The following is a 20,905-nucleotide window of genomic DNA, read 5'->3' as shown; positions in this document are numbered from 1 at the left end:
TTCATTTCTAATTCTATTGATCTGAGTCTTCTCCCTTTTTCTCTTGATGAGTCTGGCTAATGGTTTATCAATTTTGTTTATCTTCTCAAAGAACCAGCTTTTAGTTTCATTGATTTTTGCTATTGTTTCCTTCATTTCTTTTTCATTTATTTCTGACCTGATCTTTATAATTTCTTTCCTTCTGCTGGCTTTGGGGTTTTTTTGTTCTTCTTTCTCTAATTGCTTTAGGTGCAAGGTTAGGTTGTTTATTCGAGATGTTTCCTGTTTCTTGAGGTAGGCTTGTATTGCTATAAACTTCCCTCTTAGCACTGCTTTTGCTGCGTCCCATAGGTTTTGGGTCGTCGTATCTCCATTGTCATTTATTTCTAGGTATTTTTTGATTTCCCCTTTGATTTCTTCAGTAATCACTTCATTATTAAGTAATGTATTGTGTAGCCTCCATGTGTTTGTATTTTTTGCAGATCTTTTCCTGTAATTGATATCTAGTCTCATAGCGTTGTGGTCGGAAAAGATACTTGATACGATTTCAATTTTCTTAAATTTACCAAGGTTTGATTTGTGACCCAAGATATGATCTATCCTGGAGAATGTTCCATGAGCACTTGAGAAAAATGTGTATTCTGTTGTTTTTGGGTGGAATGTCCTATAAATATCAATTAAGTCCATCTTGTTTAATGTATCATTTAAAGCTTGTGTTTCCTTATTTATTTTCATTTTGGATGATCTGTCCATTGGTGAAAGTGGGGTGTTAAAGTCCCCTACTATGATTGTGTTGCTGTCGATTTCCCCTTTTATGGCTGTTAGTACTTGCCTTATGTATTGAGGTGCTCCTATGTTGGGTGCATAAATATTTACAATTGTTATACCTTCCTCTTGGATCGATCCCTTGATCATTATATAGTGTCCTTCTTTGTCTCTTGTGATAGTCTTTATTTTAAAGTCTATTTTGTCTGATATGAGAATTGCTACTCCAGCTTTCTTTTGATTTCCATTTGCATGGAATATCTTTTTCCATCCCCTCACTTTCAGTCTGTATGTGTCTCTAGGTCTGAAGTGGGTCTCTTGTAGACAGCATATATATGGGTCTTGTTTTTGTATCCATTCAGCCAGCCTGTGTCTTTTGGTGGGAGCATTTAATCCATTTACATTCAAGGTAATTATCGATATGTATGTTCCTATTCCCATTTTCTTAAATGTTTTGGGTTTGTTATTGTAGGTGTTTTCCTTCTCTTGTGTTTCTTGCCTAGAGAAGTTCCTTTAGCATTTGTTGTAAAGCTGGTTTGGTAGTGCTGAACTCTCTCAGCTTTTGCTTGTCTGTAAAGGTTTTAATTTCTCCATCACATTTGAATGAGATCCTTGCTGGGTAGAGTAATCTTGGTTGTAGGTTCTTCTCCTTCATCACTTTAAGTATATCCTGCCACTCCCTTCTGGCTTGCAGAGTTTCTGCTGAAAGATCAGATGTTAACCTTATGGGGATTCCCTTGTGTGTTATTTGTTTTTTTTCCCTTGCTGCCTTTAATATGTTTTCCTTATATTTAATTTTTGACAGTTTGATTAATATGTGTCTTGGCGTGTTTCTCCTTGGGTTTATCCTGTATGGGACTCTCTGTGCTTCCTGGACTTGATTAACTATTTCCTTTCCCATATTAGGGAAGTTTTCAACTATAATCTCTTCAAATATTTTCTCAATCCCTTTCTTTTTCTCTTCTTCTTCTGGGACCCCTATAATTCGAATGTTGGTGCGTTTAATGCTGTCCCAGACGTCTCTGAGACTGTCCTCAGTTCTTTTCATTCTTTTTTCTTTATCCTGCTCTGCAGTAGTTATTTCCACCATTTTATCTTCCAGGTCACTTATCCTTTCTTCTGCCTCAGTTATTCTGCTATTGATCCCATCTAGAGTATTTTTAATTTCATTTATTGTGTTTTTCATCATTGCTTGATTCCTCTTTAGTTCTTCTACGTCCTTGTTAAATGCTTCTTGCATTTTGTCTATTCTATTTCCAAGATTTTGGATCATCCTTACTATCATTATTCTGAATTCTTTTTCAGGTAGACTACCTATTTCCTCTTCATTTGTTAAGTCTAGTGTGTTTTGACCCTGCTCCTTCATCTGCTGTGTGTTTTTCTGTCGTCTCATTTTGCTTATCTTACTGTGTTTGGGGTCTCCTTATCACAGGTTGCAGGTTTGTAGTTCCCGTTGTTTTTGGTATCTGTCCCCAGTGGCTAAGGTTGGTTCAGTGGGTTGTGTAGGCTTCCTGGTGGAGGGAACTAGTGCCTGAGCTCTGGTGGATGAGGCTGGATCTTGTCTTTCTGGTGGGCACGTCCACGTCTGGTGGTGTATTTTGGGGTGTCTGTGGCCTTATTATGATTTTAGGCAGCCTCTCTGCTAATGGATGAGGCTGTGTTCCTGTCTTGCTAGTTGTTTGGCATAGGGTGTTCAGCACTGTAGCTTGCTGGTCATTGAGTGATGCTGGGTCTTGATGTTGAGATGGAGATCTCTGAGAGATTTTTGCCGTTTGGTATTACGTGGAGCTGGGAGGTCTCTTGTGGACCAGTGTCCTGAAGTTGGCTCTCCCACCTCCGAGGTACGGCCCTGATGCCTGGCTGAAGCACCAAGAGCCTTTCGTCCACACGGCTCAGAGTAAAAGGGAGAAAAAATAGAAAGAAAGAAAGAAAGGAAGGAAGGAAGGAAGGAAGGAAGGAAGGAAGGAGGAAGGAAGGAAGGAAGGAAGGAAAGAAAGAAAGAAAGAAAGAAAGAAAGAAAGAAAAGAAAGAAAGAAGCTATAATATAGTGAAGTAAAATAAAGCTATTGTAAAGCAAAGCTATACAGACAAAATCTCCCCCAGAAGCATATACATATACACTCACAAAAAAAAAAAGGAAAAGGGGAAAAATTAATATATCCTGCTCCCAAAGTCCACCTCCTGAATTTGGGATGATTCGTTGTCTAGTCAGGTATTCAACAGATGCAGGCACATCAAGTTGTTTGTGGAGTTTTAATCCGCTTCTTCTGAGGCTACTGGGACAGATTTCCCCTCCTCTTCTCTGTTCACACAGCTCCTGGGGATCAGCTTTGGATTTGGACCCGCCTCTGCGTGTAGGTCGCCTGAGGGCGTCTGTTCCCCGCCCAGACAGGACGGGGTTAAAGGAGCAGCTGCTTCGGGGGCTCTGGCTCACCCAGGCCGCGGGGAGGGAGGGGTACAGAGGAGGCGGGGCGAGCCTGCGGCGTCAGAGGCCGGCGTGACGTTGCAGCAGCCTGAGGTGCGCAGTGCGTTCTCCCGGGGGATGTTGTCCCTGGATCACGGGACCCTGGCAGTGGCGGGCTGCACGGGCTCCCGGGAGGGGCGGTGTGGAGAGTGACCTGTGCTCGCACACAGGCTTCTTGGAGGCGGCAGCAGCAGCCCCAGCGTCTCACGCCCGTCTCTGGGGTCCGCGCTGATAGCCGCGGCTCACGCCAGTTTCTGGAGTTCGTTTAGGCGGCGCTCTGAATCCCCTCTCCTTGCGCGCCGCGAAACAAAGAGGCAAGAAAAAGTCTCTTGCCTCTTCGGCAGCTGCAGACTTTTTCCCGGACTCCCTCCCAGCCAGCTGTGGTGCGCTAACCCCTTCAGGCTGTGTTCACGCCGCCAACCCCAGTCCTCTCCCTGCGATCCGACCGAAGCCCGAGCCTCCGCTCCCAGCCCCGCCCGCCCCGGCGGGGGAGCAGACAAGCCTCTCGGGCTGGTGAGCGCTGCTCGGCGCCGAGCCTCCGTGCGGGAATCTCTCCGTTTTTCCCTCTGCGCCCCTGTTGCTATGGGATCCGCGCTGTTAGCTGCGGCTCGCGCCCGTCTCTGGAGTTCGTTTAGGCGGCGCTCTGAATCCCCTCTCCTCGCGCACCAGGAAACAGGGAAGAAAAAGTCTCTTGCCTCTTCGGCAGCTGCAGACTTTTTCCCGGACTCCTTCCCGGCTAGCTGTGGTGCACTAACCCCTTCAGGCTGTGTTCACGCCGCCAACCCCAGTCCTCTCCCTGCGACCGAAGCCCAGAGCCTCAGCTCCCAGCCCCGCCTGCCCCGGCGGCTGAGCAGACAAGCCTCTCGGGCTGGTGAGTGCTGGTCAGCGCCGAGCCTCCGTGCGGGAAGTGCGGGAATCTCTCCGCTTTGCCCTCCACACCTCTGTGGCTGCGCTCTCCTCCGTGGCTCCGAAGCTTCCCCCCTCTGCCACCCGCACTCTCTGCCCGCGAAGGGGCTCCTAGTGCGTGGAAATCTTTCCTCCTTCACAGCTCCCTCCCACTGGTGCAGGTGCCGTCCCTATTCTTTTGTCTCTGTTATTTCTTTTTTCTTTTGCCCTACCCAAGTACGGGGGGAGTTTCTTGCCTTTTGGGAGGTCTGACGTTTTCTGCCAGCGTTCAGTGGGTGTTCTGTAGGAGCAGTTCCACGTGTAGATGTATTTCTACTGTATCTGTGGGAAGGAAGGTGATCTCCGCGTCTTACTCTTCCGCCATCTTCTCTCCTCCGCTTCCTCTTCTATTTATCTTTTTTACCATCATTCTCTTATGAATATACAGCGGTGCTTTCCAGAGGCTACACAACATATTCACAACAACCTGAAAAACCTGATAAAGTACTTCTCCCTTTTCTAACTACATATCTGAAGGAGGTTGGATTTTTTTAAAATACTTCAACCAAAAAAACATTCTGCAACAAATTGAATGCAGAAGCAGATATAATCCAGCTATCCTATTAAGTTAGACATTAAAGAGATTTGCAAAAATAAAAAACTAGGCCATTCTCATTCCAGTGAGAATGGAATGGCCAAAGCTAGGCCATTCCAATTTTTGGGGAAAATACAGTATTTCTTTTCATAAATATACATTATTTATTTCAAAATGCAATGGGTTATTACTGTTAATTTAATATGCATTAATAAGTAAATATTTTGAAAGTTTCTTGGCTTTAATTTCTAATATGAAAATATCAATAGATATAACCAGCCCTCAATAATTTTTAAGAGTGCAAAGGAGTACTTAGACCAAAAATTTTGAGACCTCTTTCCCCACATCATGAATAAAACCAGAAAGTAAAGACAACCAATTGTGAAATAAATAAGAATAAGAAGGGTACTTAGAGCTATTTAAATTAAATATCTGAATATTTTAATTAAATGTAATAAATATTTATTAACCAACTACTATATTATAAGAGACAATGTTAATCGCTTCCTTAAAAAAATGTTATTGGATCTCAACTCACCCAAAAGGGTGTCTGCATTTAACTTATCTGTGAAAAAGAAGCCTGTTATTGCAAGCTGTTTCTTGCCTTAGTTGAGTGCACTAATTTAGATATTTGTTCCCTGAAAAATGTTAAGACTTTGACTTGCTTTATTTTAGGGAAAATAAACATTACTGAAAGCATATAGTCTTGCTCTAATATTCTTGTCAGAGTCTATGTGACTGATTCTTATTTACCTGTAATTATGCGCTGACATTTAACCTTTCAACTTTCAATTTAATAAACAGAATAGATAACAGATTTAGATTACTTTTTCACCAGTTTCTAATTAATTCTTAGGAATAGTGATACTACACCATGTAAAATAGCATTGTATAACCCAAGGCAAATTTGATCATATATAAATTAAAGCTACATACCAAAAGTAGATTTTCTATCTGCTATCCATCGCAAGGCCCAATCTGCTTTTTTCTTAACATATGGCATTGTTTCAATTGCATTAAATAAAAATTCCCTGTAAAAACAAAAGAGTTAATGGCAAAGTTATTCACTTGGTTTTTTGGGGGTTTTTTTTGTTTTTATCTTTGGCTGTGCCACACGGCTTGCAGGATCTTAGTTCCCCAACCAGGTATTGAACCCGGGCCCTCGGCAGTGAAAGTGCCGAGTCCTAACCACTGGACCACCAGGGAATCTCCAATTCACTTGTTTTTAATCAGACTATATTTGATTCTATGCAATTCTATGGTATGCAACAGACCTGTAGTTCTTCTGTATTTTTGCATGTCCATAAAATATAGATGTGAAAGTAAAACTCAAATTAGTGCTTTGGATCTGGTCTTATACAAAATTGACTAAATTAGAATATTTAATTTCTAAACAGAATGTGCGAACAGTTTTTTAAGATATAATATCCAAAGATTTACTGGTCCTATACGAGTTATTTTTAATCTAACACATTATTAAGCAATAGAAAATATGGTACTCCTAAACTTCCATATTTGAATAATCTTTCCCTAATATTTAGTTCCCTAATATTAACATAATCAAGCAATAGGATAAATCTTTGTAAATAAAATCCCAGCAGTAATACCTTTTCTTAGGATCTCTGATGTAAGTGTCTATTAGCAAACTGTACATCTCTGAGTGAACATTTTCGATGAGAATTTGAAAGCCATAGAAACAGCGAGCCTCTGGAACCTGCACCTCCTGACTGAAGCGCTCCACCTAAGAAGATAAGGGAAACAAATATATCCAATTCTATGGGCTCTCATTAAACACTGCAAATCAGAATCTGGACATCAGAATGATCACTTAAAAATCACCTGTCATGCCACAGACAGGTCAGAAAGACCTTATGAATTATTTTAAGCAGTATTGCTTAATCCATCAACCCTCCACAATTAGTTGCATACTATATTCTTAAGCAATTAAATAAACTGACCTATTAGGTGGAGATACTGCCTATAAAGCCAAATAAATTTTAGAACATCTACCAAAAATAATTATTTTGCTTTGTAGAATTGACCTTAAGTAGATCTACTGAAGCCCCTACAAGCTTATAATGAAAGTTTGCATCTTCCCATTCTTTTTAATAAGAAAGCATGCCTTCTAACCAACCATAATAGAAGTTTCAAATGGGAAGCCAGACCCAGTGCTCTATTGCAGAGCTCTGGAAAGATTATTAAGGTGCAGGTTCTCTATTAGGATTACTATCTAAGGGTAAAATCAAACTCATGCTTATGCCTTGTAAGTAGTTTTGATTGGTACAATATGCTTGATTTCATGATATTTTGGGGGGTCAAATAACAGAAATGTATCCTTGCCTCTGACACTTCATCAGAAAAAATTTTTCAAGAGTTAAGTTCATTTCTTAGACATCATTTTTCAGGCTCAGTCTGATTATCTTACCACCATTACTACCATTTAACTGCTGAACAAAAGAGAACAAAAGTGGAAACAAAAATCTTACCAAATTTTCATTCACAATTCCGTCACTGGCTGCAAAAAAGGCTAAGATGTGAGAGATAAAATACTTCTCTTCTGATTTAAGCTTGTTCCAGTGAGGGAGATCCTTTGATAAATCAACCTGAAATAAAAAGATTTTCAAAAGTTTTAACTTAAATTCTTCTCAAAGTATGGAAAACTGACTTCCATTTCAAAGTTAAGGTGGGACATCTCATTAGCAGTAAAATGTAAAAAAGAAAAAAATGTTATCATTCTTGCTATAGACTGAGTATTTGTGTCCCTGCAAAGTCCATATTGAAACCTAATCCTCAATGTGATGATATTTGGAGGTGGAGCCTTTAGGAAGTGATTAGGTCACCCTCATGAATGGCATTAGTGCCCTTATAAAGAGACCTCAGAGAGCTCCTTTGCCCCTTCTGCCACGTGAGGACATAGCAAGAAGACAGCTGTCTATGAAACAGGAAGCAAGCCTTCACCAGATATCAAATCTGCAGGCACCTTGATCTTAGAATCACCAGCCTCCAAAACTGTGAGAAATAAATTTCTGTTGTTTGCAAGCTACCTACTCTATATTATTATGGCAGCTCAAACTAAGACAATTACAAAGGAAAAGAACAAAATTAAAACATTATGAAGACATCTATCTTCCAGCTAATTGAGAAGCTGGCCAGGATGTCCTTTTAAAATATTAAAATTAACCTATTCTCACCACAAAAAAGAAATGGTAACTATGTGATGGGACACAGGTGTTAGCTTATACTATGGTGGTAATCATTTTACCATACATAAGTGTATCAAAGCAATACGTTGTACACTTTATACCTACACAATGTTATATGTCAACTATATCAATAAAGCTGGGGGAAAGCCAAAATCTGGAAGCAATTAAGGAAGGGGCAAAATGGGAAGAGAGAGTAGAAACAGTCAAGAAGGAACTGAGGTGAATAAACTAATGCCTTTCAGCAGCCATTTCTTTAGCATTTTATACATATTTACCATTGTGTTAGACAGATAACTAGGCACTTGTTAAGCAATTGTAGCTGCTACCTTACTGCTGACTAATCTACTTTTATACCCAGAAGTAATGTCGGGCACGTAACAATCTGGGTTTTAAAACAGTTTATAGATATGGCTTCCTCTGGAAATAGAAATATTTTGGAAAATGTTTATTAGAACTAGTCCTTGGAACTAATAGAAATGTACTCTAGAGTTTGGTGAAATTTACAATTTTAAAATAGTCTTTAAATGTACCTTGTAGATATCATTTTGTCTCAGGAAGATCTCTTAAGTATGTTTCATAATAACCTCATAAACATTTGAAATATGTAATTGTCTTTTGTCCTTCTTTTATTTATTCTAACAAAGCCCTAATCTCTTTCACCATTCCAAAAAATGACTAAAGTTTCATCCTTTCAATCATTTGTGTTCTTTTCCAAAGTCCTTTTTCTCATTACTTTATTTTTAAAATGTTTACTGAGCACCAACTACATGCCAGACACTGTGCTAAATGTTGGGGATACAAAGGAGCAGAGAGGAAATATTTGCATACAGCTTTTAAAATATGTAAGCTAAAAATCAGGTCCTATTCTATTAAGAGTTCACTCGGGTTTAACTGACATCTTCCTGGTTTTTGTGTATTATACTCCTGATACTAAATTTTAATATTACAATATGCTCTCTAATATTAAACTTATCTACATTAGTCATTTTCCATTCCTAAAAGGTAAAACTTTTCACCCAGCTTTATCTCATTTGAATAAATTCTCAATTTTACAATCTAAAGATTGATTACCAACTACTGGTTAACAGAACGGCCTGGGTAGCTTTGAAAAAAAACCCAAACACCAGAACTTTATCTTCTGAATCAAGGCTTCGATGATCAGGCATATTTAGGAATAAAGCTAAATCACTGATAAAACAATGAAATCTAGAGTTGATTAAACTGTAACTTACATAATTTGTTTAAATGAAAAATACGTGGAACTAAAAATGTGTTTGACTTCCCAATTAATTATGTATTTGAATCTTCCTATAAGCTGTCTATAAAATATGTACCAACTTTATATTTTAATTTTTAAAAATTAGTGTTTTTTAAGTCATAGTACTACACATATTACATTTGCTAAAAGATATAAGAAATTTTTTGATGAATTTAAAAAACCCAGGTATCACAAGTACTTTTTTAACATGATGAATGAAAAAGCCACCTATGTACTCCGTTTGTTCTCTTAACCACATCTCACAAAAAACTTTCTAAAAACCACAGTCAGAGACAGTCAGGTGTGTCTAGCACTATGGCCCAATTTGAAAATGCTGGGTTTGGCTTTGGGTTGGTTTTTTGCTCTACATGCTAACTACAATATAACAAAGATGTTAATAATGTTAACAAATATAAAATAACAAAGATGGGTAGGTGGGTAAAATCAGTGTAACAGAAGCTTTAAAAATTGGTGGCTTCTGATTTCTAGTATAAATCTCCCCCATTCTGTGTAAAATAATAGCTTACATTTATTTGGTGCTTGCTAAATGCCAAGTAACATTCTACACATCTAATTAATCCTAACAACCAGAACTAGGTAATATTAGCCCAATTTACTGATGAGGATACACAGAGAGGTTTCACAGAGCAACTTTGCCAGTGGCACTGCTAGTATGTGGTAGAGCCAGGATTTGTACCTAGGCGGCCTGGTTCCAGAGTCTGCATTCTCAACAGCATATGTAAAGAGTCAATTTCTCAAAAAATAGGTAAATAAACAGACAGACAGATCCAAATGTATCTAAACAAATAGATATATCTATCTGTATAGATAAATATGCACACACAGAGAACAGAGTGCTATACAGGGATCATCCATCGTATTCAAAAATGAAGACAATGATTATTTGCAGACTATGGAGCAACCGCTTGCATGACCAACTGCCCTTACCAAACCAGCGAGGATCTTCTGATTTGCTGTGTTCAACTCATTTCCTAGGCGGAAATTGCCACACTACAAGAAAACATTCCACAGCTGTCCTGTCTGTTGGCACAGCTGTGCCAGGTTTGATGTGGCTGAGGGCAGGGCCAGACTGAGAGGAGCACTGTGAATTCAGGCCAGCACCTCAGAAGCGAGTGCCCTGCCCAGGCAAACTCCCCATGCGACAGCTCCTTCTGCACCATCAGATAAGCCTCTCATCTGAAAGCAGGGTCTCTAAGGCTTTCACTATTTCATGCTTTAGCTATGGCTGCAATTTTATTTATTCCACTAACCATAAGTAAAGACTAGTCTTATTTGGTCACAGCAAACCAAAACTGTTTAAAAATGGAAAATGTTCTGAAATATATTGGAGGTAAAAATCTGGCAGACTGAGATGACATTTTTGCAGCAGAAAACATGTTTATAGACAGTAATCTAAACACAAAACACTGGAGAATCCTGTATTTAGTCTCAGGAATTTCAAACATTATCTTATACAACTGATCTTATTCAATGTACCTTATAATGTAAGTTAAACATTTTTAATGTCCTGCAACAGAAAATGTGAACACTGCACTAGAGAACATGTTTGCTGATGACGGTGCTGCTACTTACCTCTTCTGCTGTCCAGAAGGATGCCTGTGCCTGTTTATACATTTTCCAAATGTCAGGGTACTGGATTGGAAAGATGACAAATCGGCGAGAACTCCTTCTTAGGAGTGGCTCTTCATTTGACTTTGCTTCATTTTCGTTGGTATCTGAAGATAACCTCTTTGAAAAATAAAGTACAAGCACCCATTTCATGGAGAGATTTCCTCTTTATTCACATCTAAACACACATCTTGGGAAGTTCGGGAGACAGCATCGTTTTGGGAGCCAGTCTCCCCAGCTTGAATCCTTACTGTTATCTGGTAGCTGGTTAATGGTGTTTACTTAGTTGTGTGGCTATAGGAAGTTCCTTAAATTCTCTGAGCCTTGGTTTCCTCATCAGTAAAATAATACCTACCTTAGAGGTTAATTGTGATGATTAAAAGTGCTTTAAACAGAGCCTGGTGCACAGTAATCTCTCAAAATATTGTCATTATTGTTACTTTGAGGATAAGTATAAAATTAGACCCATAAACGTCACGGTGGGCAAATTTCTAAAGTTGTGGACAAAATGCCCCTTCAGTGCCTCTCGCAGAGACAGAATGCTGGCACGAATAGGCTACTGTTATGAGCTACTTTTTAAATTTTAATGTTTTCTTTTCTAATATTAACTGAAATTATAATACTTACCTGAAAACTCCTTACCAAAAACTTAGCAGCCTTTGTTTGTCTGACCCTTCCCACGTACCAATTGGTTTTTGCTATTTACATGTTAACATTCCTTTACTGCATATGGTCTCACTGGGGCTGTCTCAGAGCTCTATGGGATAAAGTAAGAAACACATACCTAAATACATACTGCTTGGAAAGAGGATGGCATTCTAAAAGGGGACAGTGCCATCAGTGCCATATATATGTGTGTGTGTGTGTGTATATATATATATATATATATTTTTTTTTTAAATAATCAGCAAGAGAACAGAGACCAGTTTTTATATATTGTGGTGTTCCCAGAGTACTGTGTCAAGTGTAACATCAATAAACATTAGCTAAGTAAGTGAATGGGCTGTTAATTTCTCTTTACCTTGTGCTCAGATTACCGCATACCTTTAGATTTTTAAAAATTTAACATAAGACCACAATACATGAGTGAAATAACCTAATAACCACTCAAGGCAAGCCTCCTCTGAGTGCCCTCACATCTCCTCCTCCCCCCACTACACCAAAGGCCTGGATTAGGTGCCTAACATAGCACATAGCTCACTGCAATTTAATTCCCTGTTAATTCTCTACAGTCTCTTCTAGACCATGCTTCTTAACAGCAAAAACCAACTTTACACTTGTGGAATCCCTAGAGCCTAGCATAGTACCTGGCACTTACTCAATATTCATTCCACAAATATTTAAGCAAATTTTTAGAACGGAAGTGGTCAAGTTTTTTGTTTGTTTGTGTTGCCATTGAGGGCTCTGCCATCTCAAAAGAGCCGTAAGATCCTGACACTGCAGTTCCAGGCTCTAGAACAGGAGATACACATTACAGCATGTCCTCTGGGTCTGGCATTGAGGCTGCTTTTGAACTGTCACCACACAGATGCTTTATATACCTTATTCTGCTTAATCTGTACAAGTCAGTCAAATAGTAACAGTATTCCCATTTTACAGATGGGACAACTAGGTCTTGAAGTACGTAAATAACATACCCAGGACCCCACAAGTGGTAAGTGGCAGGAATAAGATTAGAACTGAGCTAGGTCTGAACTCAAAGCCTTGCCTTAAACTACATCTCTGTATGTATGGATGGCAGCTAGTAGGGCCAGCCTACATCTAAAAACCAGAATTCAAAACAGTGAGATAAACTAAAGTTAAAAAGAGTATACACTACAATTAACCCTTGAACAACACAGGTTTGAATTGCACAGGTCCACTTACATGTGAATTTTTTCCAATAAAAACTACAATACTATTCCATCCACAGTTGGTTGACAATCAGTGGGTGCAGAACCATGGATACAGAGCGCCAACTGAAAAGTTATATGGGGATTTTCAACTGCACCAAGGGTCAGTACCCCTAACCCCCAGGTTATTCAAGGGCCAACTGTAATATCTCCTACTAAGCAAAATTAATTGAACAAATGGTACTGATGTAACCAGTGAAATGACAGGAGGAGGACATCACCAAATTTGATTTTAGGAAAAAGCAAGAAAAATAAAAATGATTTCTTTATAAATAAAGTTGAAAGAACCAAAGTGATTCTTTGGTTCTTACCAGCCAAACTGATAAGGATTAAAGCAGTGATTTTTAACTAGTGCAAGCTTCAAAATCTCAGAGTAAAACTTTCTCAAAATGCATTCGCCTTCCCCTTTACCAGGTTAAAATCACTATGTATAATGAGATCATGAAGTGTGTTGTTGATGAGGATGTATTTCACAGGTGAATGATAAGACAGTAAAGATAAGATTGAAAATCAACATTTTGGAAATTGCCGCCTCTATGGCAGAATGTGAAGTGAACCAAATGACCATATTTCACTCTACACTCTTCATTAAAGGACAAAATTGTGTTCACTTACAATAAGCACGGAGTATTATTCATGTCTTTAGGCAAGCCATTTAATCTGATCATCATCACTTGTAAATTAAAGACAGTAACACTTGCCATACTTATTTAAAAGGAATGTTATAAAGATCAGAGGAGCTAATACAAATAAAAGTACTTTGCACACTCTCAAGTGTTATGAACTTTTAAAATTATTACTGTGTTATTATTGACTGTTGGGATGTTTCTGGTTGGCCTTTTCTATAGACTGTCCCTATACTTCAAAGAACTGACAAAAGAACTATCACAGTGGTTAATTATTTGATCAATCAATACCTTCTATGACTGCTGTCAGGGAATGTTCATTCATGAAATAATTAGAAAACTGCTGGAAAGGCTTAAAAAGTGAGATATTCAAATTCCAATTTAAAAGGCTGAGGTCTGCAGTCAACAAATATTTCTAACTTGTCTTGGCCCACATTGTTCTTCCTTTAGTTCTTCTAGATTGTGCTTGCTTTTATCATTACTACGTAGCACTTTGATATGATTCTACATTTTTCTTTTTGTTATATATTTTATCCCTGGGGTACAGGTATATATTCAGAGCTGGAATTCTTTACTTTCACTATATTTGTTGTGTGGGCCATCTTGCAAGTTGGGAAGGACATGATAAGCAGCAACCCTTTGGCACCAAGCACCCTTGCCCCAAATGGAGTTTGAAAATGCTGATAAATAACTGATCAATGTCAGGATATATGAAAACTGCTGCAGAATGAAAGTCACATTTGGATACTTATATTCTTCCTGTTCCATCCTGATAAGATGTGGGTTGTTAAAAAAAGAAGCTGAATTAGGAGGGTATTATGAAAGATACTGCCATGTAAAGAGAGGGGTTTTCACGAACATAGACTTTTGAACTGGGTTAAAGATGACATATTGCTTATTTTCCTGATGCTAAGAAAAATCCACACACATTTTAAAACAATGTCAGGAGAACCACACATCCCAAAGTTCTAGGCTCTGCAGGGTTCTCTGTGGATGTGGGCTAAGAACCCATATTTTAGAAGAAAAAAACAATATGAAAAAAGGCATGATGGCATATGACATTTTTAAGAATTGGAAGTAACTTTCTATATCTGGACTTTATGGTATGTGGAGGACGACAGAAGAAGATAAACCAGAAAGGCAGAAAACACTTCACAATGACTTTTCCAAGTGTGCTCTGAAGAACTATGTGGTCCCTCTAATGTCACAAACATTAGATTTAAAATTTCACTCTAGGGCTTCCCTGGTGGCACAGTGGTTGAGAATCTGCCTGCCGATGCAGGGGACACGGGTTCGAGCCCTGGTCTGGGAGGATCCCACATGCCGTGGAGCAATTAGGCCCGTGAGCCACAATTACTGAGCCTGCGCGTCTGGAGCCTGTGCTCCGCAACAAGAGAGGCCACGATAGTGAGAGGCCCGCGCACCGTGATGAAGAGTGGCCCCCGCTTGCCACAACTAGAGAAAGCCCTTGCACAGAAACGAAGACCCAACACAGCCATAAATAAATAAAAAATAAATTAATTAATTAAAAAAAAAAAAGGCATTATTTAAAAAAAAAAAAAATTTCACTCTAAAATGTGTTTTTACAAGGACCTACTGTATAGCATAGGGAACGCTACTCAATCTCTTCTAATAACCTATAATGGAAAAGAATCTGAAAAAGAATATATATACATGTATAACTGAATCACTTTGTTGTACACTTGAAACTAACACATTGTAAATTAACTATACTTCTATTTAAAAAATAATAAATGTTTTTAATCATTTAAAACAGTAATAAAAGTAACTGACAGAAATGTTTTACACCATACAGAAAGGTAACCACTAAAGCATGGACTTGTGTTTCCAGGTTGTCCTTTTTTTTTTTTTTGGATGAACTCAGATGAAAGTTTCTCTAGCTATCTCTGCTTAACTGAACAATAACACGAGATTAAAGACAGGCAGTTAAAAACAACAACAACAAAAACCCTGTAACCATTTGTCTCTATTTTTCAGGAGTGACCCAAGATTTTTTTTTTCCAAAACCAAACAAAAAGGAAAAAAACAATAATGCTAATAGTAACAATAATATAATAGAAGCTCTCTTGTTCGAAGTTAAGAACTGTTAGTTGAAAGCTGGTTAAATTAAGGAATCACAAGAAAAGTATATATGCCTTAAACTATTTGATTTCACTTAAAACAAACATTTACATTTACTTGCTAATCTTCTGCTATAAGGCCAAAATGTTGTCGTTGTCACACTGATTGGAGTCCCAAGACTTTCTGACATTAAGACAGCATAACGCAACACCTATACTTTCTAGTTTTAACACACTTAGGGTAGCACAATCTGAGTGCAAAATCCTTATCTCTTTTATCATTCTCCCCAATCTTTTCATACTTGTTTGCTTACATCTAATTCTACAGAATTTGTTAACAATTCATGTTTATTGAATTTTCCAAAGTTCTCAGTTTAAGTTTTCATAGAATCAACTTTCTTTTCATACTCACATATTACTAGTTTCCACATATTTAATTAAATTACAGTCACTACAGTACTTCCCTGGTGGTCCAGTGGTTAAGAATCCACCTTCCAATGCAAGGGACACTGGTTCGATCCCTGGTCAAGGAACTAAGATCCCACATGCTGCGGGGCAACTAAACCCATGCACCACAACTACTGAGCCCACATCCAGCAAACTACAGAGCCCAAGCGCTGCAACTAGAGAGAAGCCCGCATGCCACAACGAAGAGCCCACGCGCCAAAACAAAAGATCCTGTGTTCTGCAACTAAGACCAGATGCAGCCAAAAATAAAATAAATAAATAAAAATTTTAAAAATGAATAAATTAATTAAAGTCATTACAATAAAAGTACTACTGGTATAAACAGCACTGGAAATAAAGACAACTGATCCTGGTGGCAACAGAAGTACGTGGGTGCATCAGACAGCAGCATACTAGCCATATGCATTTTGAATGCTACGGGTATCCACATATTTTACAGGGTTGATAAATCCACAGAATTGGCCAGTAGTGAATTAAGAGAACTTCTGAAAAATGTGCGAGGTAATTCTTTACTAAGTTTGATATAAATCTTCAACTATCATCTATATCCCAATTTAAAATGATGGGTTCATCAAAACAGACTTACTATTCCACTGATTTTAGAAGTAATGTTATATATATTAACTTAAAAAATTATACTAATAAAATAGACAAAAGTCAATTTTATCAATTAGTGTTGTACTTATGATTTTGTTTGGAAAATTGGCCCAGGTTTTAAACCATGCAAGGGTCTTGAATGTAAACATATATGAACTTTGCCATAGCTATTTTCCTATCGCCATTTGATACAACTATTTTGACAATTTCTTTTTTACTCAGTGTCATCATTTTGACAAAAAGAAACAAACAAAACATTTTTTAACTTTCAGTTTTTAAAATACGTACTCCATCTCCAAGCTTTACCTGAGGTTAAGGGGGATATGCCTATTTTTTGCATTTTAAATGGATATTAAGATGTTGATTTTTTTGAAAATGTTGGAGCAGGTCAAAGTGGTCTGCTTTGATATATAACACTTTGGCATCTGGCCTTAGCATGCAGTCTATTGGGAGCCATTGAAAGTTTTTAATCAGGTAAGGAACAGAATCAGATTTGTTTTATGATCACTTTTGGAGAAATGTGGTTCGATTAGAAGAGAAATTGGAGGTGGAGATAACAATTAACAGATTATTGCACTATCCATCTCTTGCCTGAACGAGGATATCAGCTGCAGAAACACAAAAGACTGATTTAAGGGATATTCAAAAGTAGATTTAATAATTCCTGCTAAAATTTGGATTCTGGACCACAGGATAAGGAAGAGTTGAAGATGCCCTTGAGGTTTCCAGCTCTAACAACTGGATGATCAAAATGAGAAATAAGAGACTCAGAAAGTGCTCAGCACCTGGAGAATAACTGAATCAGACAAAAACTCTCACTTCTCACATTAGATGTTTAACAAAAGCTTAATTTGAATTAACTCCCCCCACCAACCCAAGCCATAACAAGTTACAAACACAAAAGCCTTTTAAAAATCACTTGGGTCAATAAAAAAGCTAATGGGTTCAGTTTCAAGATATCCAGAAGGCAGCTGAAAATATAACACTATGGTAGTAGGCAGAGGCACTACCTCCCTCCTTCCTAATGGAGTGGAGATCCTATGAGTAGTCGCCAAGAGGATGGATGTGATTATTCAGGGAGAACAGGTAGAGCAGCAGCCGCACAGCTGAGAATGCAGACTCGAGAATGCCGGTATTTCTCTTCACAGAAAAAGGGCAGATGGAAGAAGAGCCAGCTGGGATTAAAACTGGCTGAAATGGATGTAAAGCAAAGGCAGAAGTGACCTGACTTGGCTAAAGCAAGGATCAACAGATGAGACAGAAAGGATCTACACTGTGGATATCAACTGGGCTAAGACGCTTGGAGTTTTCAGGGCTAAAGATTTTCAAATATCTGGGGGGCTGGGAGGCTCAGACTTCAACTCTCCTCACAGGCATTCATTGTGGAGCACAGTTTAAAATCATTCCTGGGAATTCCCTGGCGGTCAGTGGTCAAGATTTTCACTGCTGAGGGCTCGGGTTCGATCCCTGGCTGGGGAATTAAGATCCCACAAGCCCCGCGGCATGGCCAGAAAAAAAAAATCATTCCTATGGAGAGTCATGGAGAGTTTCTGGGTAGGAATTAACATGAATTGGGATGCCATGAGAAAGATAAATTGGACATCCCTGTGTAGGTTAAATTAGAAAAGAAAAAAACATAGATTTTGGTAGCAACTATAGCGTCCATTTCAGAGGTAGAAATGACAGCCTGAATTAAGATGTGGCAGTTAGCGTGAAAAAGCTGCTTGAACAGGACTTTGCCAGTCTGAGGAGCTGGGCAGGTTTTGGTGGGAATTGAGACCCTTTTGGGAGTATTTATTTGCGGGGAGTGACATGGAGGCACAGGATTAATGATGGATTAATTTGGCAGTGGTAAACAGGATTGGACAGCAGGTAAGACTGCAAGTAGACAACTAAATTTGTTGTAACTGCATAAGTGTTAAGTGAGAATGTGAAATAGCTTCTCATCGTCATTCCTTGGCAACATTCCACCGTCTTTTTCAGAATGGTGCTTCCTGTTTCTGGTCACCTGGTCCCAAGAGGTACTAGGACATGCTAGGGCACCCATCTAGATCAAGATTCCCCAGCTAGCACTCACCCTGCTCTGATCTAGGCTGGCATTCTACACAGACCCTCCCTCCCATCCACCTCCAATTTCACCACTTTCATTTGCTTGCCTTCACCTCTCTCCTACTCTTCGGGTGAAGTAGAAAATTTGGATGCTGTCAGAGCTATACACTATTTGTAGGTGTTTTCATTTTCCTATTCCCACCAAATCTAATAAAACAGATGGAATACTGGCCTAGGAATGAGATCTTGGTTTTAAACCTAGCTCTGCTACTGAGTTGTGTGGTCCTGGGCATATCATTTCATCTTTTCTCGCCTAAACTTTCTTACCTTGAAAATAGGGACTATCAATTAGATTAATGATAGTTAATTTTGAGAAACTATAAAAAGTTTGAACTCCCTTTCTCAGGAGATTCACAGCTGCACATACAAAATCTACAAACTTCAGGAGAGTCATAAACCCCCTTCAAGGTATAAACTCTTCAAGGCAGTGTTCTTAAAATATGTGTACAAGGATCACCTGCAGTGCTTGTTAAAAATGCAGTCCCAGACCCATCCCAAGAGATTTTGATTCACTACATCTGGGGCACAGGCCCAGTAATTTACATTTTTTACAACGTTTTCCAGGTGATTCTGATGCAGGTGGCCCATGCTGCACCAATATATCTAGAGGAACAAAGCGCTTAAGGCACCCTTGCGTTTCGAGTTAAAAACTGTGTAACAGGTGCTCACTAAAATTCTTTCTAGATCTAAAGTACTGCCTCTGCCTTTGTGGGTCTGTATCAAGATAGGGATAATAAATAAAAATTAACTTCCAGGTCTTAAATCTCAGTGTTGGTGCTACTAGCACAAACAAAAATATCTGAGTTGTCCCATTAGAGTGGGGAAATTGGTACTAAATGTATTTGTTTCAAGAGGGGAAGAAAAAGTTTGAGGGCTATTTACAATGTTAACTAGCTACTAAATGTTTACAAAGTCAAAATAAAATAAAATAAAATCCCAAATCTGGAATCTACAACTTTCTGAAGAAATGTAGGGCTAAGCAAGTGTCTTTGTGAACTGAAACTCTATTAAAATAATCAAAGATACCACACACAGCAACAGGTTTAGAAGTATTTACAGAATAACAGGGTATGAAAATTATAGTGCAACAATTTGAACTACCCTACAACCCTACAATCTAATGAATCCCAGCTTATTTACTGTTGTTATGTACCTCTACTAATATAGAAGCAGAAAAGATGAACACGTTAACTAAGGTTTTTATTAAGCACCCACAACTTCCGTGGCACTTTGCATAAAGCATTTTACTTAATTCTCTGTGAAGGAAGTATCACTTCCACCATATAAACGAAGAAAGTGATACCCCAAAGATTCATAGCTAGTTTAGCCGGGTCTGAGAAAACTGGCCTCCTAACCTGATCATTTCATTGTTATGAGGATTTCCCGACGCCATTCTACTTATCCTCTCCACCCCATCCACCTGTGTCAATTTCCACAGGCATCCTTCCAAGTCCTTTTACCGATCCCAGAGATGGCATGCATTTCTCCAGTAGAGCCACCAGTTCTCGGCCCTTGCCTCAATTTCCCCCGCTAGGGCTCCAGAACAGGGAAGGATGGGAGGGGGGTGCGCCTTGCCCCGGTCTGAAGTCTCAGAGCATTGCCTTTGGGTAGCCCCGGAACAGAGCACTGGAGCAGAAACCCGGCTCCCTCCTCACCCCTCCCCGGGGACGGCCTCCCGGGAGCTCGAAAAGATGAAACCCGTCCGCAGCGAGGACTCGAAGCCGGGCCTACACCGGGTTTCAGAAGGCAATGAATAAAATTTCCCACAGCGCTCCTGCGCCTTGCAGGTCCCCGCCACAACCCGCAATCTAGAGGCCAGGCGTGACTGTGGGGCGGGAGAGGAAGCAGTAGCAATGTTTACCTCCTCCTGCTCGGGCCTGGCCGCTTCCGGCCTTTCCGGGTCTCCCATCGCGCAGACTCCGCCAGAGCTACGAGAGCAGAGGGAACCAAGTGCCTCCAGCCACCTCCAACTGGGAACCTAGTGGCCGGCGGGTCCTGAGTCGGCCCCGACCCCTCCTACTCCTGCCGGCCCCGCCCCGCTCCACTCTCGACCTCGCTTTCTCGCCTGCCCATTGAGGGGCTGGCCCAGCTCTGGCCTGGCCCCGCCTCCCCGGCCTCAGGGACCCGCCTGCTCCGGCCGGCCCCGCCCCACTCCGCTGCGCCGGCCCCACCTCCCGCCTGCCCAGTGAGTGTCTCCCTGCGCCTGCTGGCCCCGCCTCCTACGCCTCCAGGCCCTGCCTCCTCCGGCAGGCCCCGCCCCCACGCCGGCACCGCCCCCTGCTTGCTCCCTGAGGAACTTGCCCAGAGCGCCCCCCCCGCCACGCCCCCCAGTCAGTGGCCTGAGGGATTCGGCT

The 20,905-nt window shown here is 39.9% G+C and overlaps 1 protein-coding gene and 1 non-coding gene across 2 annotated transcripts in view; both read right to left on the bottom strand.

Annotated features, from left to right (window-relative positions):
- The window catches only part of RRM2B (ribonucleotide reductase regulatory TP53 inducible subunit M2B), a 43,772-nt gene extending 23,141 nt beyond the window's left edge, over nt 1–20,631 (bottom strand). The window contains exons 1-5 of the mRNA XM_059901946.1: nt 20,413–20,631; nt 10,743–10,898; nt 7,175–7,291; nt 6,296–6,429; nt 5,625–5,719 (exon numbers count right to left, since the gene is read on the bottom strand). Coding sequence (XP_059757929.1) covers nt 5,625–5,719; nt 6,296–6,429; nt 7,175–7,291; nt 10,743–10,898; nt 20,413–20,460 — 550 coding nt within the window. The 5' untranslated portion in view covers nt 20,461–20,631. The remainder of the gene's footprint in view (nt 1–5,624; nt 5,720–6,295; nt 6,430–7,174; nt 7,292–10,742; nt 10,899–20,412) is intronic.
- Nucleotides 5,822–5,894, bottom strand: TRNAE-UUC (transfer RNA glutamic acid (anticodon UUC)). The gene has a single exon. It is a non-coding gene; the product is annotated as a tRNA-Glu (tRNA).
- Nucleotides 20,632–20,905: the final 274 nt, after the last annotated feature.

The sequence above is a fragment of the Balaenoptera ricei genome, chromosome 17, assembly GCF_028023285.1.
Source record: "Balaenoptera ricei isolate mBalRic1 chromosome 17, mBalRic1.hap2, whole genome shotgun sequence".
Lineage (NCBI taxonomy): Eukaryota > Metazoa > Chordata > Mammalia > Artiodactyla > Balaenopteridae > Balaenoptera > Balaenoptera ricei.
Note: the sequence above shows the minus strand (reverse complement) of the source record. Positions and strands in the feature narration are given on the sequence as shown.